The sequence below is a fragment of the Calonectris borealis genome, chromosome 6 (assembly GCF_964195595.1).
Source record: "Calonectris borealis chromosome 6, bCalBor7.hap1.2, whole genome shotgun sequence".
Taxonomy (NCBI): Eukaryota; Metazoa; Chordata; class Aves; order Procellariiformes; family Procellariidae; genus Calonectris; species Calonectris borealis.
The window spans coordinates 18,676,328-18,691,446 of record NC_134317.1 but is presented as its reverse complement, the minus strand read 5'-3'; the positions used below and the strand labels follow the sequence as shown (position 1 = coordinate 18,691,446).

The 15,119-nt window shown below is 66.5% G+C and overlaps 2 protein-coding genes across 2 annotated transcripts; one reads left to right on the top strand and one right to left on the bottom strand.

Annotated features, from left to right (window-relative positions):
* Positions 1-70: 70 nt before the first annotated feature.
* TMEM198 (transmembrane protein 198) lies at positions 71-3,284 on the bottom strand. Its single transcript, XM_075153943.1, has 4 exons — positions 3,095-3,284; positions 2,412-2,987; positions 1,993-2,183; positions 71-1,519 (listed from the first exon to the last, which is right to left on the bottom strand). Exons 1-4 carry the CDS (start codon positions 3,282-3,284, stop codon positions 1,373-1,375), a joined length of 1,104 nt encoding a protein of 367 aa, XP_075010044.1. The 3' UTR covers positions 71-1,372.
* Positions 3,285-8,466: 5,182 nt separating this feature from the next.
* CHPF (chondroitin polymerizing factor) lies at positions 8,467-13,707 on the top strand. Its single transcript, XM_075153052.1, has 4 exons — positions 8,467-8,777; positions 10,001-10,565; positions 10,761-10,943; positions 11,447-13,707. Exons 1-4 carry the CDS (start codon positions 8,467-8,469, stop codon positions 12,707-12,709), a joined length of 2,322 nt encoding a protein of 773 aa, XP_075009153.1. The 3' UTR covers positions 12,710-13,707.
* Positions 13,708-15,119: the final 1,412 nt, after the last annotated feature.

Here is a 15,119-nt window from a genome sequence, read left to right as displayed (position 1 = left end):
CCCAGCGAGCTGGGGTCCCGTAGGGAGAAGGAGCGGTGGCACCGCTCTGCGACCCGCCCAGCCTCCCTGGGGAGCCCGGCCCTCGGGGCCCCCGCTCGCCCCTGCCCCCCAGCGCAGCCCCTGGCCCCACACGCCGGGCTCCGAAAGGCTCTTTACTGTGCGGCCGTGGCCTCAGCAGCGTTTGGCACATTTACAAAAGAGACTGAAAAGGGGGACGGCGGCGCGGCACTGCAGGGATGGGGGTGCCTGGCAGAAACATGCAGTTCCTGGGGCAGCAGGGCCGGCTGGGCTGGGCTGAGGGGGGCTCCCAAAGCAGGGGGGCACCCCGGTCCAGTCTTGCCGCCATCCTGCCTGCCTGGCCGCGGGGAAGTCCTGGCTCACTCCGTAATAAATTAATACAAATCACAGCAAGAGAAATATATACAAGGCAGGAGCCTCTGCCTGCAGCGGTGCTCTGGGCAGGGGCTCCTGCCCTGCCATGCCCCGGCCGGGGGCTCGGCCCGACCCCAGGGCCCCCCCCAGCCACTATAAAATCCAGTCGCCAGCAAAACAGCGACGGCCTCTGATGCCATGGGGGTCCCCGCGTCCCTGAGGCAGCCCAGCCTCTGCCTGAAGGCTGGATCCAATGTCCTGTCTCCCATCAAAACATTTTGGGGGGGGTGCACGCGGCATCACCCCAGGGCAGCATCCTCACGGGAACCACCTGGCCCTGGCAGCCTCTGCCCCAGGACGACTCCGATCCAGCTTGGGAAAAGGGGGGAGGCGAGCCGCTCTGGGGGAGCAGGGAGGGTGTCTAGGGCAGGGGAGGCAGGTTTTGGGAAGCACTGCCTGGGAGCTGCTCTGGGGGCCGGGGTGGGACGGGGTGCACATGCTCGGGGGAGTCCCTGGGTGGGAAAGGGCTGGGGACCTGCTCTTTGAGGAAGGGATGTGGGGCACAGGCACTTGGGGAGTTGCTGGGGGGGTGCGATGGGGTGGGGGCAGGCATGGGGAGCTGCTCTTGGGGAAAGGAGGGCTCAAACATGGGGAGGGAGATGGGATGCACGATGAGCGTGCCCAAGCCAAAGGGAAACACGCAGCAGCAGGGGCTCAGGGACTCCCCACCCCAGCAGAGCTGCTCGCACCATGCGTCCGTGGGTGCTGGTGTCCCCAGTCCTTGGGCTGAGTCCCTGCCGGAGGGTTCCTTCAGCACCTCCGGGCCCCGCGGGCAGCCAGGGCTCGCTCAGCCAGGTCCCATGCGTCCCTGGGAAGGGTCTCCATCCGCAGTCCCGAGGCACGCATGGCTGCCCGGGGCCGAGGGCACAGCCCCGCCTGTCCCAGGGGGTCTGTCGGAGCAGGCTGGGGTGCTGGTGTCGCTTGAGGTCACTGGGTTGGCTTATACCCGCATGGCGGGGCCGGAGCCCGTGGTGAGGGGCACAGTGGAGCTGCAGTCATAGTCCAGGTCCACCACGGCGTGGGAACTGGCGATGAGGCTGTTCAGGGACGGCCCCGTCTGCCGCTCTCGGAAACTCTGGATGTAGCTCTGCTTGAGAAAGGGGGGACAGAAAGTGAGGGGGGCTCTGCTCCCGGCCCACTCCATCCCACCCCACCCCACCCTACGCTCTGCAGCAGCCCCCCCAGCAACTGCCCTGTGCAATCCCACCCACCCCAGCACTTGGCCCTCCAGGGGCTGGCCACAGCAGGGTGCACAGCCCTGTCCCTTCCCCGGGCACACGCTTCGCACCTTGCCCACAGCCTGTTTCTACTGTGGCCGCAGCGCTTTTGGCCACCAGTTTACATTTGTTTGCAAAGGCTGAAGTGCTCTGTCGCGGGCACGTCCCAGCTCAGCCCCTCCTGAGCTGCCCGGTCCCTGGGATGCCCTGGCCTCGTCCCTCGAGGAGCTCGGATGACAGCTGGCGCCCGGGCACCTCTCCCCTCTGCGCCCCAGCCCACCCATATGGAGAAGGAAGGGCCGTGGAGGCTGGGGGAGATCTCTACCCTGGGCGTGGGACTCACGGGGGAGAGCACGTCCCCATCGAAGCGGCGCACGGGGTTGGGTTTGCGGCGGTAGGCGGGCTCGGGCGGGTGGGCTTTGTGCTGGTGGGGCGGCGGGTGGTGGGGTCTCCGCTTCTTCTTCTTCTCCTTTCGGTCCTCCCGCTGCTTGATGCGCATCAGCTGCACACGGCGCTGCTGCCGGCTGATGATCACTGCAGGGCAGAGGGGCCTGTGAGTGCTAGGGAGCACCCCGAAATCCTCCCTGCACCCAAACCAGCCCCAGCTTTGCACACCCAGGCCTCCCCTTGCCATGCCATATCCCCGCAGAGTCCCAAACCCCTTATCCGTGCGTGCAAACCAGGCGCTGGGAACCCCCACCCCAGCTCCCCAGCTCCTGCACCCACCCCATGCCACGTCCATCTCCTCCAGCCCCCATGCACCTTCGGTGTGGGAGTAGCCCTCAGCTGTGACCTTCCACTGGACCAGGACACCCAGCGTGGTGAGGAGCGGCCAGACGCCCAGGATGACCCAGCTGTACCAGCACACGGGGCGAGCGGGGGCCACCTTGATGCGCTCGTAAATGTACTGCACCAGGAGGAAGAGCTCGATGAAGTAGTCGACGGTGACGGTCATGATGGCGCTGCCGAAGACGGCAGTGGAGAGGGTGGTGAAGAAGCGCTGCCACTGCAGGGTGAGGACGGCAAAGAGCATCCCCACGCCCAGGAGCAGCGCGATGGGGATCCACACCGTCGGTGGGTGGTAGAACTGCTCCATCACCACCAGCGTGGCCACCGCCAGCAGCAGCCCCAGGAGCAGCCCCACCATGAAGAGGCCGACGCTGCGCACCAGCATAGTGACCAGCCCGCACAGGACCCCGATGCCCAGCCCAATGCCCACCGAGGCCTCCACGCTCAGCTGCGTGTCCAGCACCCGCTCCTTGTAGCACAGCATGAAGATGATGATGGAGCCGAACATCAGCCCTGTCAGGAACATGACAGCCTTGAAGCAGCGGTAGCCTGCGGAGAGACCACCACAGTCAGGAGATGGACGGCCAGCATCCCCCCGGCTCCCCCCTGCCCTTCTCCCCGCTTGCCCTGCCAGCCGTCAGGCTGGCCTGGCTCACCGAAGAAGCAGTAGATGATGCCGAAGAGGCAGCACATGGCGCACACCACCGAGGGCACCACCTGGTAGCGACGCTCGATTTCCTGCTGGCAGCTGTGCCCCCACTCCTGGCCCGGCTCGTGCGGCAGCAGCTTGAACCGCAGCGTCTGCACAGTTGCAGTCATGGCTCTGGGGACTCCCGGGAGAGGCATCAAAATCTCTGCTCCTGCCCCATGGCTCGCCGGCAAAGTTGCGCCCTGGCACCTGCCCCAGCTGGTGAAACAGAGAAGGGGGATGGAGGCACCGCCGGCACGTGTCCGACGGCGATCCCCACCACTCGGCACCCAGCCATCAGAAAACCTGCTCCGGCCCCTCGCTACCCGGGTGGGAAGGAAGGGAATGGGGGAACAGCCTCATCCGCCCTGGCCCGCGGGGGCTGCAGGGGAGCAGACCATCACCCAGAGAGCGGCTGCAGGGATGCGCCATCCCCGGGGAGGCCGTCCGCACCCCTGGGGAGCTTCGCTGCCGGGATGTGGCGCTTTATAATTTCTCTGCAGCTTCAATTTCCTGCCCCTGGCTCTCCGGCGCCCTTTCCCTGCTCGATTAAAGGGAGACTTCCACTACCTGGTATTTTCTGCCTGTGAAGTAATTATGCTCAGTAATTAAGTCACCCCTCAGTCTTCTATTTTTATAGGCTAAACAGATTGAGCTCTTAAAGCTTGTACTCCAAGGCATTTTCTCCAATCCTCTAATCATATTTCTGGCTATTTTTCATCCCTGCTCCAGCTCCTAGTGTCCTTGTAAAACCAAGGCAGGCCCCTGTGCTGGATCCAGCCCTCCCACGCCGACTCACAGGGCTGGAGGGGGACCGGCCCTGGCTGGCGCTGCCCCTTACCCGAGGGCTCACCCGTAACGCCAAGCAGGCGGTCGCCGGGCCCCCCGCAGCGCCTATGCAGACGGAGGGGTTATAATCCCCCGCAAAGGCTGATCCAGCTCCAGCTTAAACCTAATTACAGCAGCCGTCTGCCCGCTCCCACCTGGAGCCGGTTGCAGCATCCCTTTGGTCCCCTGGCGCCTTTCCGGGCTCGGTTGGTTTAGGATGGGTTTATTGTCACTGTTGTCCCTGTGCCAGCGCCGGTCCTTCCAAGCGCCACGTTAAAGCAGCCGGCTCAGGATGGCTCACAGAACCAGAGCAGCGGGAAGGGCAGAGAAGAGGGCAGAGGCTGCAGTCACGCCTCTCTATGGCCCAGCACTTCGCTGCTGCCCGGGCCGGGCTCCACCGGCACCTCCTGCCCCGCCGCCTGCCTCCTCCCTCCTTCCCTCCCTGGGGAAGGAAACACCAGCCAGGGCAAATCCCCCCGGGGAAGCCGAGCGCGGCGCCTAATCCCGGGGGAGCAGGCGGGCAGTGAGCGGGCAGCCGGGCGCTGGGCCCCTGCCCGAGCCGCGGGGGGGATGCTAAGCAGGATTGGACTTTAACCGCGGAGCCCGGGACTGCCGCGCCGGCCCCGGCTGCCCCGGCGGGGGCGGGCGATGCCGTGCGGGTGAAAGCAGGGCTCTGCCGGCCGGCTGTGCCCAGGGGGCCGGGGATGGGGCACGGCACGGCACGGCTGGCGGGGCCGCGGGAGGGCAGCGAGGTGCTGCTCTCCGCCCCTCAACCCACGCCAGGCCGGGGCCAGGGCAGCGGGAAGGGTCGCCTGGGAAAGCCCGTCCCCGGCAGGGTTGCAGGCAGGGTTGCAGGCAGCTCCCGGCGCCCATTGGCGCGGGCACTGTTGCTAGGGGAGCCCAGCGCCTGCTCATTGGCGCCGGGACTTACCCACCTGCTGCCGCCCTCCCCGCAGCCCCAGGCTCCCCGCCGCCGCCGCCGCCGCCTGCCCCGGGCCCCCCGCCCTCCCGGCCACAGCGTGGGGGGGGCCCGGGGGCAGCGCTCGGGGCCCGGCCCCGCCGCGGCGCCCCCCCCGCCCGCGCCGCGCCGCCCCCCGGCCGGCCCCGCTGCCCCCCGCCGGGCTGCCGGGCCCCGGGCCGGCGGGGCGGGCGCGGCGTTGCTAAGCGACGGCCGCAAGGGCCGCCGGGGCGCGGGGCCGCTCCGCCCCTCTCTTTGTTCGGGGCGGGGGTCCCGGGGGCGCCCCGCCGGGCCTCGCACGCCCGTCCCGGGCTCCGCGCTCCCTCCCGCGGGTGGGGGGCCGGGACCCGGTGCCCGAGCCCTTCCCCCGAGGGGCCCGGCGCGCCCCCGGCCTGCCGGACCCCCACGTGCTGCCCCCACCCCCTGCAGCCCCGCCCCTCCCCGCCCCGCCCGCTCCCACCTGCGCTCCCGGCCCCGCAGCGGCAGCGGCCCCGCGGCGCCCGGCGCTCCCGGCCCCGGCCCCGGCCCCCGCGCATGCTGGCGGCGCGGCCCGCCGCGCGGTGCTGAGCGGACAGCTCCGCCTGACGTCACCGCGCTGCGTCACCGCGCCGGCCGGGGGGCGGGGCCGCGCGAGGGGCGGGGCCTCTCCCGGAGCGGGGGCGGGGCTTCTCTGGGGGCGGGGCGTGCGGCGGGGTGTGCACGGGGCCGTGCACCCGCGCGTGCGTTAGGGTGTGCACCGGCACGTGCGCGACGGTGCCCACCAGCGCGTGCACCGGGCCGTGCACCGGCGCGTGCGCTGAGGCGTGCACCAGGGCGGCACGGCGTGCGCCGGGCCGTGCCCCGCCGAGTCTGAACAAGGCTGCACGTGCAGCGTGGCGCAGCGTGCACCGGGCCGTGCTACGTGCGGGGTGCGCCCGGCGTGCAGCGGCTGCGAGGGCTGCAGGCCCCTCGGCACGGTGCGTGAAGGACGGAGCGGTACGGGGTGCAGGGGGGTGTGCAGGGGCGTGAGCGTGAAAACCGCAGGAGAGCCCCGTGTCGGGTGTGCACAGGGTCGTGCTGCCGGTCCACGCCTGACGGAGCGTGCGGAGGGCCACGGGCTCTGCAAGGGGCCTGTGCCAGGGCCACGGGCTCTGCGACGCCTGCGTTCGGAGGGGCAGACGCGCAGCTGGGGAGCACCTGTAGAGGCTGCCCACTCGTCCCCCTGCGAGCGGCCAGAAGATGCAGGCACGGCGGGTGGGTGGAAGGGCATGGTGCCCTGCAGAGCTCCCTGGAGCTGGCACCTCCCGGCTGCGGCGCCCAGAGACCCCCGGGAAGTCCTGGCAGGGAGAAGTCTCTTGGCAGCAGCAGCCGTTCCCCTGGCAGCCCCTTCCCAGCCCCTCGCCAACGCCGGGGAGACAAAGGCGGGAGCTGCAGCTGGCGGGGGGCTGCAAAGGGGCTGCTGGAGGAACGGCGCTGTGCCCACCGGCTGCTTCCCCCGCGGGATCTCCTGGGACGGGCACCGGGGCCCTGGGCTCGGCCACCGCCCAGGCGAGCCCTGGGGAGGTGTTTGCTTTGCCCACAGCTTCAACTCCGTGCAGTTTTCCTGAGCTCAGAGTCTCATTTCTGAAAACTTCAGTACTTTCTCCGATCTGCACCTCTACCTGAATACAAGCTCAGATCAACAGAGTCGTTTCAGAGTGAAAACTCTCTTAGGACTCATGTAAAATCATCTGGGCTTGTATAAGGTGACCAATATTAAATATTCCAACCTGTAAATGAAATCAAATACATCTAACATGTTTCTCTGCGTACAGAAAACAGGCGACTTTGGTTGTTTATGATCATGCCTGCTTTTTGGCCTTTGTCCATGGAAAATCTCTGCTCATTTCTTACTTTTGCATCTTTTCCCTTCTGGCATCTTCTCGTCCCATCGCGTTCCCTCTGTTTCTAGTTTTTATATGTTCTTCATTAAACTGCCGTCCACGTGACTGCCTTTGCCTGTTGCTTGTCTTGGCCTATTCAGGAGAAAAAGGCCTATGAAAATGAGCCGAGCTTGGATGATGATCCCGTATCTCGGGGGGGGGGGATGCTGCCAACCGCTTCCTGATGAAAACAGGCTGCTTTGTTCTAGAATATGAAAGAGACTCTGGAGCAGAGCGGGCTCCCGCCTGCCCTCGGTGCTGTGCCGTGCTCTGCAGCCGCCAGCGCTCCCCGGGGCAGGCGGGATGTGTTTCATGGGGAGGGTGGGATGGGCTCCCCACCAGCCAGAGTAAATCCAGGGGCACCTGAGAGCCCCGACGGCTGCGAGGCTGCTGGAAGCAGAGCCACGGGCTGGGAATGGGTGGAAAGGCCGGGTCCTCCTCCTTGTCCTTATTCAGTAATGCCTGGCGCCGAGCGGCCACGTAGGGCTGCTGGCCTTGCAGCTTCTGGGTTGGATCATTCCCGCGCCAGAGGCTCCGTGTGCGCGGCAAACTCTGCCCCGAGCCGGTTCCTCCAGCTCCGTCTGCCCGGGGGCTCTCTCCGGCGGCTGGTGGGACGGTGGCTCTGTGCCGCAGACAGCTCGTAGTGGGACGGTGGCCCAGCTCCAGCTGGAGGAGCCCACCTCTTCGGTTCCATTTTGACTCGCACCACTGAGGGGTCCCTGGTGCTGCCGCTGGGATCTCCTGCTGCTCTGCCCGCCCTCCTCCTGCCCCGGCATGGTTTGCGGCTCTGCATCCAAAGGTCTTCCAGCCGCCACTTGCCCTCCTGCACGCCTGCTCCCCAGGCACCCGACGTGCCCAGCTGCCTTCTGCAGCCCGTGGTCCGTGCTTTGCTGCTCCTGGCCTCAGACCCATCCACCACACCCACCCGTGACCGCCGGTCACCTCCGGGGGATGCCTGGGCAGAGTCCAGCGCGCTGCCCAGCTTTCTGGAAGAGCCCCGGGCCGCGATTCGAGAAGGGGAACATGGCGCTTCAAGGCCACCACGAATTCACCAGCGTCGTGCGTTGGGCTGTCCCGGGGAGGGGACTGTGCCCCGCCGGCCCCACGGCGCCCCCCCAGCCCCGGGAGCGCAGGGCCGGCTCTGCCCCAGCCCCGCGGCACCCGCCCGGGGAAATCCGCCCTTAAGCCGGCTCCGGCGCCATGTCCCGGCGCCAGCCACGCCGCGGCCCGGGCAAATGTGCTTTCCGAGCGGGCAGCCGGGGCCGGGGGCGCTGCCCTGCCGCCCCACAGCGCCGGGGGCGAACACCGTGGCCCGGCCCGTGCCGGGTACCGGGCCCTGCCTGGCCCCCGCCCCACGGCCCTGCCCCGGCCCTTGCCCCACGGGAGAGGGTCGGCGGGGGGGAAGGGGGGGGGGGTGCCCGCGCGGTCTCTTAGCAACCTCGCCCCGCCCCCACGCCGCCCCCTGCTCCCCCCCGCTCCTCCCCGCCCCGCCCCGTGACGCGACGGAGGGAGCGCGGCCCATTGGCCGGGGCGGGCCGCCCGCGGTGACGCGCGGCGGGGCGGGGCCAGGGGGTGACACGTCGGACGGCGGCGCCGCCAGCGGGAGCGGCAGCCGGAGCCGCCCCCGGTCCCGTCCCCGGTCCCGGCCCGGCCATGCGGCTGTCGCTGGTGCTGTCGGTGCTGCGGCCCGCCGGGCCGGTGGCCATCGGCGTCTCGCTGGGCTTCACCCTCAGCCTGCTCAGCGTCACCTGGGTGGAGGAGCCCTGCGGGCCGCCGCCGCGCACCGCCGCCCGCCCGCGCCCCGACGGCGGCCCCGCGCCGCCCCCCGGCCCCGGCAACACCAACGGCAACGCGGCGCGCAGGCCCAACGCCGTGCCCGCCGGGCTGGGCGCCGACAGCTGGGAGCCCCGCGTCGTGCCCTACCGCCCGCCCAGCCCCGGCAGGGCCGCCAAGAAGGCCGTCAGGTGCGGGGGGCCGGGGCGGGCTGGGGGAGCTGGGCCCCCGCGGCGCCGGCGGAGGAAGGCCCGCCGGCGCTAACCGGGCTTCAGAAGGGAGTAGCTGTGGCCGAGCCCGCGGTGCCCGGGTGTGGGTGTGTGTCAGCCGGGCCGGTGCTGGGGGGGCTGCCCGCCCGCCGGGCCGGTGCTGGGGGGCTTTACAGGTGACCCAGTGTCGTGCTTCTTCCCCACCCGCAGCCACCCAGGGCTGTGGATGGATTTTTCTCACCGCAAGCGCCTTTCCCTGCGGCTCCCCTTCCTTCCCTCTGCCCCCCGCTTCTCCTTACCCCCCTGCCCGCCTCGGGAGCGCCCGGAAGAGCCTCACGCCTGCGCTGATGCCTGCTGTGCAAAGGTTGCCTGCTGCAGCACGTGCTGGCGGGCACCCTGCCCCGGCCCCTCTCCTGCCCTGCCCTAGCAGGGACCCCTCCTGCGGTGGCACGTCCCCACCCAACACTGCAAACTCCAGCCTGCTCCGGAGCTGGCTGCGGCCTGTCCCGACGTCCCCGGGATGACAGGGAGCAGGCAGTGAAAGGGCCTCCTTGTCCCGGCGAGGCGGTGGGCGGACGGAGGGGGCTGAATGGGGCCAGTGTGTGCCAGGGGCCGGGGGGGGGGGGGGTCGCTTCCTGCTGCTGCGCCGGGCTGGGAGAATTCAACCTGAAAAGCATTGTGAGTGGGGCAGCTGGGGGCCGTGGCGGGGAGGGGGACACAGCCGGCCCCATGCTGGCTTCAGCCACTCCAGCGCGGCCTGGCTTCCCCGGGCAGTGCAGCACGGGCTCTCCTGCCTGCCTGCTTGAGAGCAGTGCGTCTGGCAGGGGCAGCAGGAAGGTGCTTCCCCACTCGGGTGTGTGCCTGGTCCGTTGCGTCCCCGCTAGAGCTGGGGCGTGCAGCCCCGTTTCCCTCTTTTAGCTGTGCTCAGCCTTTTGCGAGCCTCTGCTTTGAGCCAGGCTGGCCGGCTCACGGGAAGGGAGGGTGCCCCGTGGTCTTAGATTGGGGGGGGACCTCAGCAGAGTGCTCTGCTGTGCCCAGGCATAGTGGCAACCGGTGCCGCTGGAGTGACATCTTGTGTGTGTGGTTGAAGCCTGGGAGCAGTTCCTGCAGAGGAGCTGAGGTCGGTGCCACTGACAGGGACGGGGAGGGTGGAGGCTGAGGTGGGGTGCAGTGCCCCGCGGGCAGACGTTCTCTCCCTCCTGCAGGACCCGGTACATCAGCACGGAGCTGGGAATGCGGCAGCGGCTCTTCGTGGGTGTGCTGACCTCCAAGAGCACGCTGAACACACTGGGGGTGGCTGTCAACCGCACGCTGGCCCACCGCCTGGAGCGCCTGGTGTACTTCACAGGCACGCGGGGCCGCAAGGTGCCCCACGGCATGACAGTGGTGACGCACAGTGACGAGCGGCCCATCTGGAACATGTACCAGACCATCAGGTACCTTCTGGACCACTACGTGAATGACTTCGACTGGTTCTTCCTGGTGCAGGATGACACCTACGTGGAGGCGCACCGCATCAGCCACCTGGTCGCCCACCTCAGCATCGACACCCACCTCTACCTGGGTCGCCCCGAAGAGTTCATTGGTGGGGACACTGAGGGACGCTACTGCTACGGGGGTTTTGGTTACCTGCTGTCCCGCAGCCTCCTCTTGCTCCTGCAGCAGCACCTGGAGAGCTGCCGCAACGACATCCTCAGCGCCCGGCCCGACGAGTGGCTGGGCCGCTGCATCATCGACTACACGGCTGTCAACTGTGCCGAGGAGCACGAGGTAGGTCCTGCAGCGGAGAGGAGCTCCAGGAGCCTGATGCTGGCCCAGCGTGGTTCCCTGCCTCCCCAGGAGCTCCTAGGGCCTGGGGAACCAGCCCTTGCGCCCTTTCGTCCTTTGAGCTTGCTGTGCTGGCAGCTGGTGGGGTGGGAGCGTGGGTCGGGGCCGGCTGTGACCTGTCTCTCCTGGCTGGCACAGGGCCTGCGTTACCACTACTTCGAGCTGGGGAAGAACGCGGACCCTGAGCGGGAGACCGACCTCCGTTTACAGAGTGCCTTCACTGTCCATCCCGTGCTGGATCCCCTCCAGATGTACCGGCTGCACAAGTACTTTGCGCAGGTGGAGCTGGAGAGGACATACCAGGAGATCCAGCAGCTCCAGGTGAGACCTGGCTTGGCTGGGAGGGTCTGGGCTCCTCCTGTCACTCCTGTGGGCTTTCTGGTCGCTCTGTGTCACCTCTCCACTCTAATATGAGGGTTTCTCACCTGAACCTGTTGTGGCATGGGATCAGCTGATCCCATGTGTGGCTGCAGGGGCAGTGGTGCTGGCTGGAGAGCAGCTTTGGACCCGGATGGGTCCTGGAGCTGCGGTGGTGGTTCAGGGTGGTGGAGCCAGTAGGGTGCTGAGGTCCACCAGCAAAGGCTGGGCAGGGTGGGAGAGGGTGCGGATCTTGCCGATGGAGGTGGCGTGCCATATTTGGGGTGCTGTTTGGGGGAAACTTGAGGTGCTGGACAGGAGTCAGGCAGAGTTGTTCTGGCACTGCTCCTTGGGCCAGGAGTGGGAGGAGGATCTCTGAGGGTCAGGAGTCAGCTTGCCTGCAGCCAGAGCTGGAAGGCCTACCTGCGTTCACCTTGGCTCTCGCTCCTCCATCTCTCCTCTTGCAGCTGGAGATCCAGAACACCAGCAGCCTGTCCGCCGATGGGGACCATGGCGCCGCGTGGCCCATTGGCATTCCGCCTCCCTTCCAGCCCAAAACCCGCTTCGAGGTGCTGCGCTGGGACTACTTCACGGAGGAGCAGGTCTACGCCTGCATGGACGGCTCCCCCAAGTGCGAGCTGCGTGGCGTGGACCTGGCAGACGTGGGTGATGTGGTGGCCACGGCCATGGAGGAACTGAACCGCAAGTACCAGCCAGTGCTCCACGTCCGCAAGCAGCAGTTGGTGAATGGATACCGGCGCTTTGACCCCACACGTGGCATGGAGTACACGCTGGACCTCCAGGTGGAGGTGGTCACCCAGAAGGGGCACAGCCGCTCTGTCACCAAGCGCGTGCACCTGGTGCGGCCCCTCAGCGAGGTGGAGATCATCCCCATGCCCTACGTGACGGAGGCCAGCCGCATCAATGTCATCCTGCCACTGACGGCCCACGACCGGGACCACGCTGCCCGCTTTTTGGAGGCTTACGCAGCGGCCGCCTTTGAGAGCAGCGAGAACGCGGTGCTCACCTTCCTCTTCATCTATGACCCCTTTGAGGCCCAACAGGTCACCCAGAATGACATCTTCGCCCCTGTGAAGGCCCAGATCACCGAGTACGAGCGCAAGTATGCAGAGGTGAAGATCCCATGGATCAGCGTGAAGACGGATGCACCCTCCCAAATCAAGGTCATGGACATCATCTCCAAGAAGCATCCCGTGGACACGCTTTTCTTTGTGGCCGGTGTGGGGACAGAGGTCACCATCGACTTCCTGAACCGCTGTCGGATGAACACCATCAATAACTGGCAGGTCTTCTTCCCCATCCACTTCCAGGGCTACAACCCCACCATCGCTTACCACAACCAGGTGCCGCCCGCCACGTTGGACCTGCTGCGGGACGCGGGGCACTTTGACCGTGACGTCTTCCACGAAGCCTGCTTCTACAACGCCGACTACATGGCGGCACGCACCCGCATGGCAGGCGACGTGCAGGAGAACGAGGACATCCTGGAGACCCTGGACATCTATGACATGTTCATCAAATACTCCAATCTCCACGTCTTCCGGGCCGTGGAGCCCGCCCTGCTGCAGCGCTACCGGCACCAGGCCTGCAACCCCCGGCTCAGCGAGGAGATCTACCACCGCTGCGTGCAGAGCAGCCTGGAGGGTGTAGGCTCTCGCTCCCAGCTGGCCATGGTGCTTTTTGAGCAGGAGCAGGGGAACAGCACCTGAACCCTGGGCTGCGGAGGGGCTGGCTCTGCCCTGCCCACCTGCCTGCCCGCCCCACCTCTTCTGCCCGCACCTGTCTTCCTCTTCCCAGCGGCTGCAGGGACTGCTGGCGCCCGAGCTCGTGATTCGCCCTGCTGGGGCTGCCAGGGCCGGGGTCTGCCAGCCCGGAATGCCCAGGTCCTTCCAGAGCAGCCGCAGCTGTGCAGACCCCGGGGTGAGGTGGGGTCGGAGTCGCTGAGCCGGGAAGCCCGGCTCCTCACCCCGCAGCTGCTGGCCGACAGCCCCATCCTCCCATCCTGTTCCCACTGCCCAGCGGGGAGGTGATGGGCTGCCCTGTCCCTTGCTGTGCCCCCTCGACCGGTGGCACACAGAGCCCAAGGCCCCCCTGCTGCGGGGCCACGGCTGCCGCGGGGCTGGGGGTGATCCCTCACGGTTCCCCCCATGCCCCGGGACAGGGCTGTGCCCCTTGCTCCTTCGGAGCATTGGCCTGGTCGTGCAGTGAGGGCCAGGTCCCTGCGCCCGCCATGGGCTTGGACAGTGGGGTGGGGCACGTCCCACCCTAAAAGAGCAATATGGAAGTTGGTTTTGGGGTTTTGCCACTTGGCAACAAGACGGAGCACTCCCGGTTGGTTGGGGTGGGGGGGTCTTGGTCCTTGGGGCCAGTGGGCACAGGGGGTGCCGGAGGGAATCCTGCTGTATTCGCATACCGTGAGCTGCTCCCCATGGGAACCATGACCCAGGCCGCTTCGGCCTTCGCAGTATTGATAGGACGTCGGAGGTCGCAGCCCTCGGACGAGAGTCTCCCGACAGAGGTGGAAGCCCTCCCCATCGCAGAGCCGCCCTCGGGGGTGGGGACGTGGTGCCCGGCTTGGTGGGCATGGCAGAGGATTTGGCTGCGCATCTCCTAAGGAGAAAGCGACTGAGGAGCCGCTCTCTGCTCCTGGTTTGTATTTAATAGTGGGGGGAGGGGGGTGTTTACACTAATAAAACGGAGAGATGAACCAGTGGGTCCGGCTGATTCTTCCCCAGGGCATCTCTGGGTGTCCTGCTGGGGATCTGCATGACGGTAGGTGCTGGCTGCTTGTACAGAACCCTGCTGCAGCTGGCTGGACCGCTTCCTCGCAGGGGTGCTGCTTTCCCCAAGCTGCCTGCAGCATCCTCTACCTGAGCTGGGAGACAACTGCCTCTCTTTGGGGAGGCCAGGGTGAGCCCATCGGCTTGTGGACAGGCTGGCAGGCGCTAGGCCAAGCAGCCACTTGGAAATAGCAGCTTGAAGCCCTGGGGGCTTGCAGCAGGAGTCCTGCACCTCCTCTGATGCTCAGGGTCCCTGGGGCTGTGCTGCTGTCACCACCTGCTACCAGTCACTGGTGGTGCAGCAGCATGCTGAGCCCCTTGCCACGGGAAGCCCTGGTGCCTGCGTGCAGCGTGCCGAGCTCTGGGCAATTCCCTGTCTTTCCTCATGCCATAAATTCGTGGTCCCACTGACCAGATTTGCAGCCCTCCTCAGCCCCGGCTGCGGGTGGAAAAGCACCACAGGGAGGGGCTGGTGCAGCCATGTGTCCCCCCATATGTGCTGTCCCTGGCCCGTGTCAGGGCAGAGGTCGGGTGCCTAAGTGGGGTAAGCTGAAGCTGTGTCCTGCGGCATCTGAGATCAGCTCCAAAGGAAGCTCCTGGGCCAGAAACCCCATCCGAGCACTCTGTTGAATCATTACTCTCCGGGCTGGTTTCACCCTTTTTCAGGCTGTTTTGCATCTCGGGGCTTCTCAACTTCTTGTGGTTTCCAGTTCCCCGCTGCCATGGTGCTGGGTCGGGCAGAGCACCATGGTCCTGCCCCGGACTGTCTCGCCACCTAACAGCTCCTATTTGCAGCATGAGAAGCGGTGGCTGTGTCCCCTGCCCGTGCTGCCTGCTCCAGGCATGATTTTCATGGCTCCATGTGCTCTTCCCACCAGCCCTGTGGTCATCACGTTTTACTTGTTCACGAAACACACGTATCAAAGAGACATCCCGAGAAAATTAACTGAACCTGCTCGCTGTTAGTTATCAAGGTTGTTAGTGCTCAGCGAAACTCACGGAAAGCCCCTGGGCTGTGTGGCATGCCTTCCCCAAAGATACCTCATTCATATTTTCCTGCTCCAGTCTTCATATCCACAGTGTAGAAGCGTATACATTTAAATATAATTTTATTATATTTCAGATGATAACCGTGAGCTTGCTCTGAGTATTTCTATTTTTGATCTTCCCTGAGCACATCCTTAATTCCCTTTAAACGCGAATCTGGGACAGAGGGAGCGAGGCGGATGCAGGTGCTTTACGGATACATTTCTCTTCTGAAAAGCAGACCTAGGAGTCGGATGTGATTAGGTGTTAGAAGAGTATCCAAATGGTAATAAAGCAAACTGGCTTCAAATCA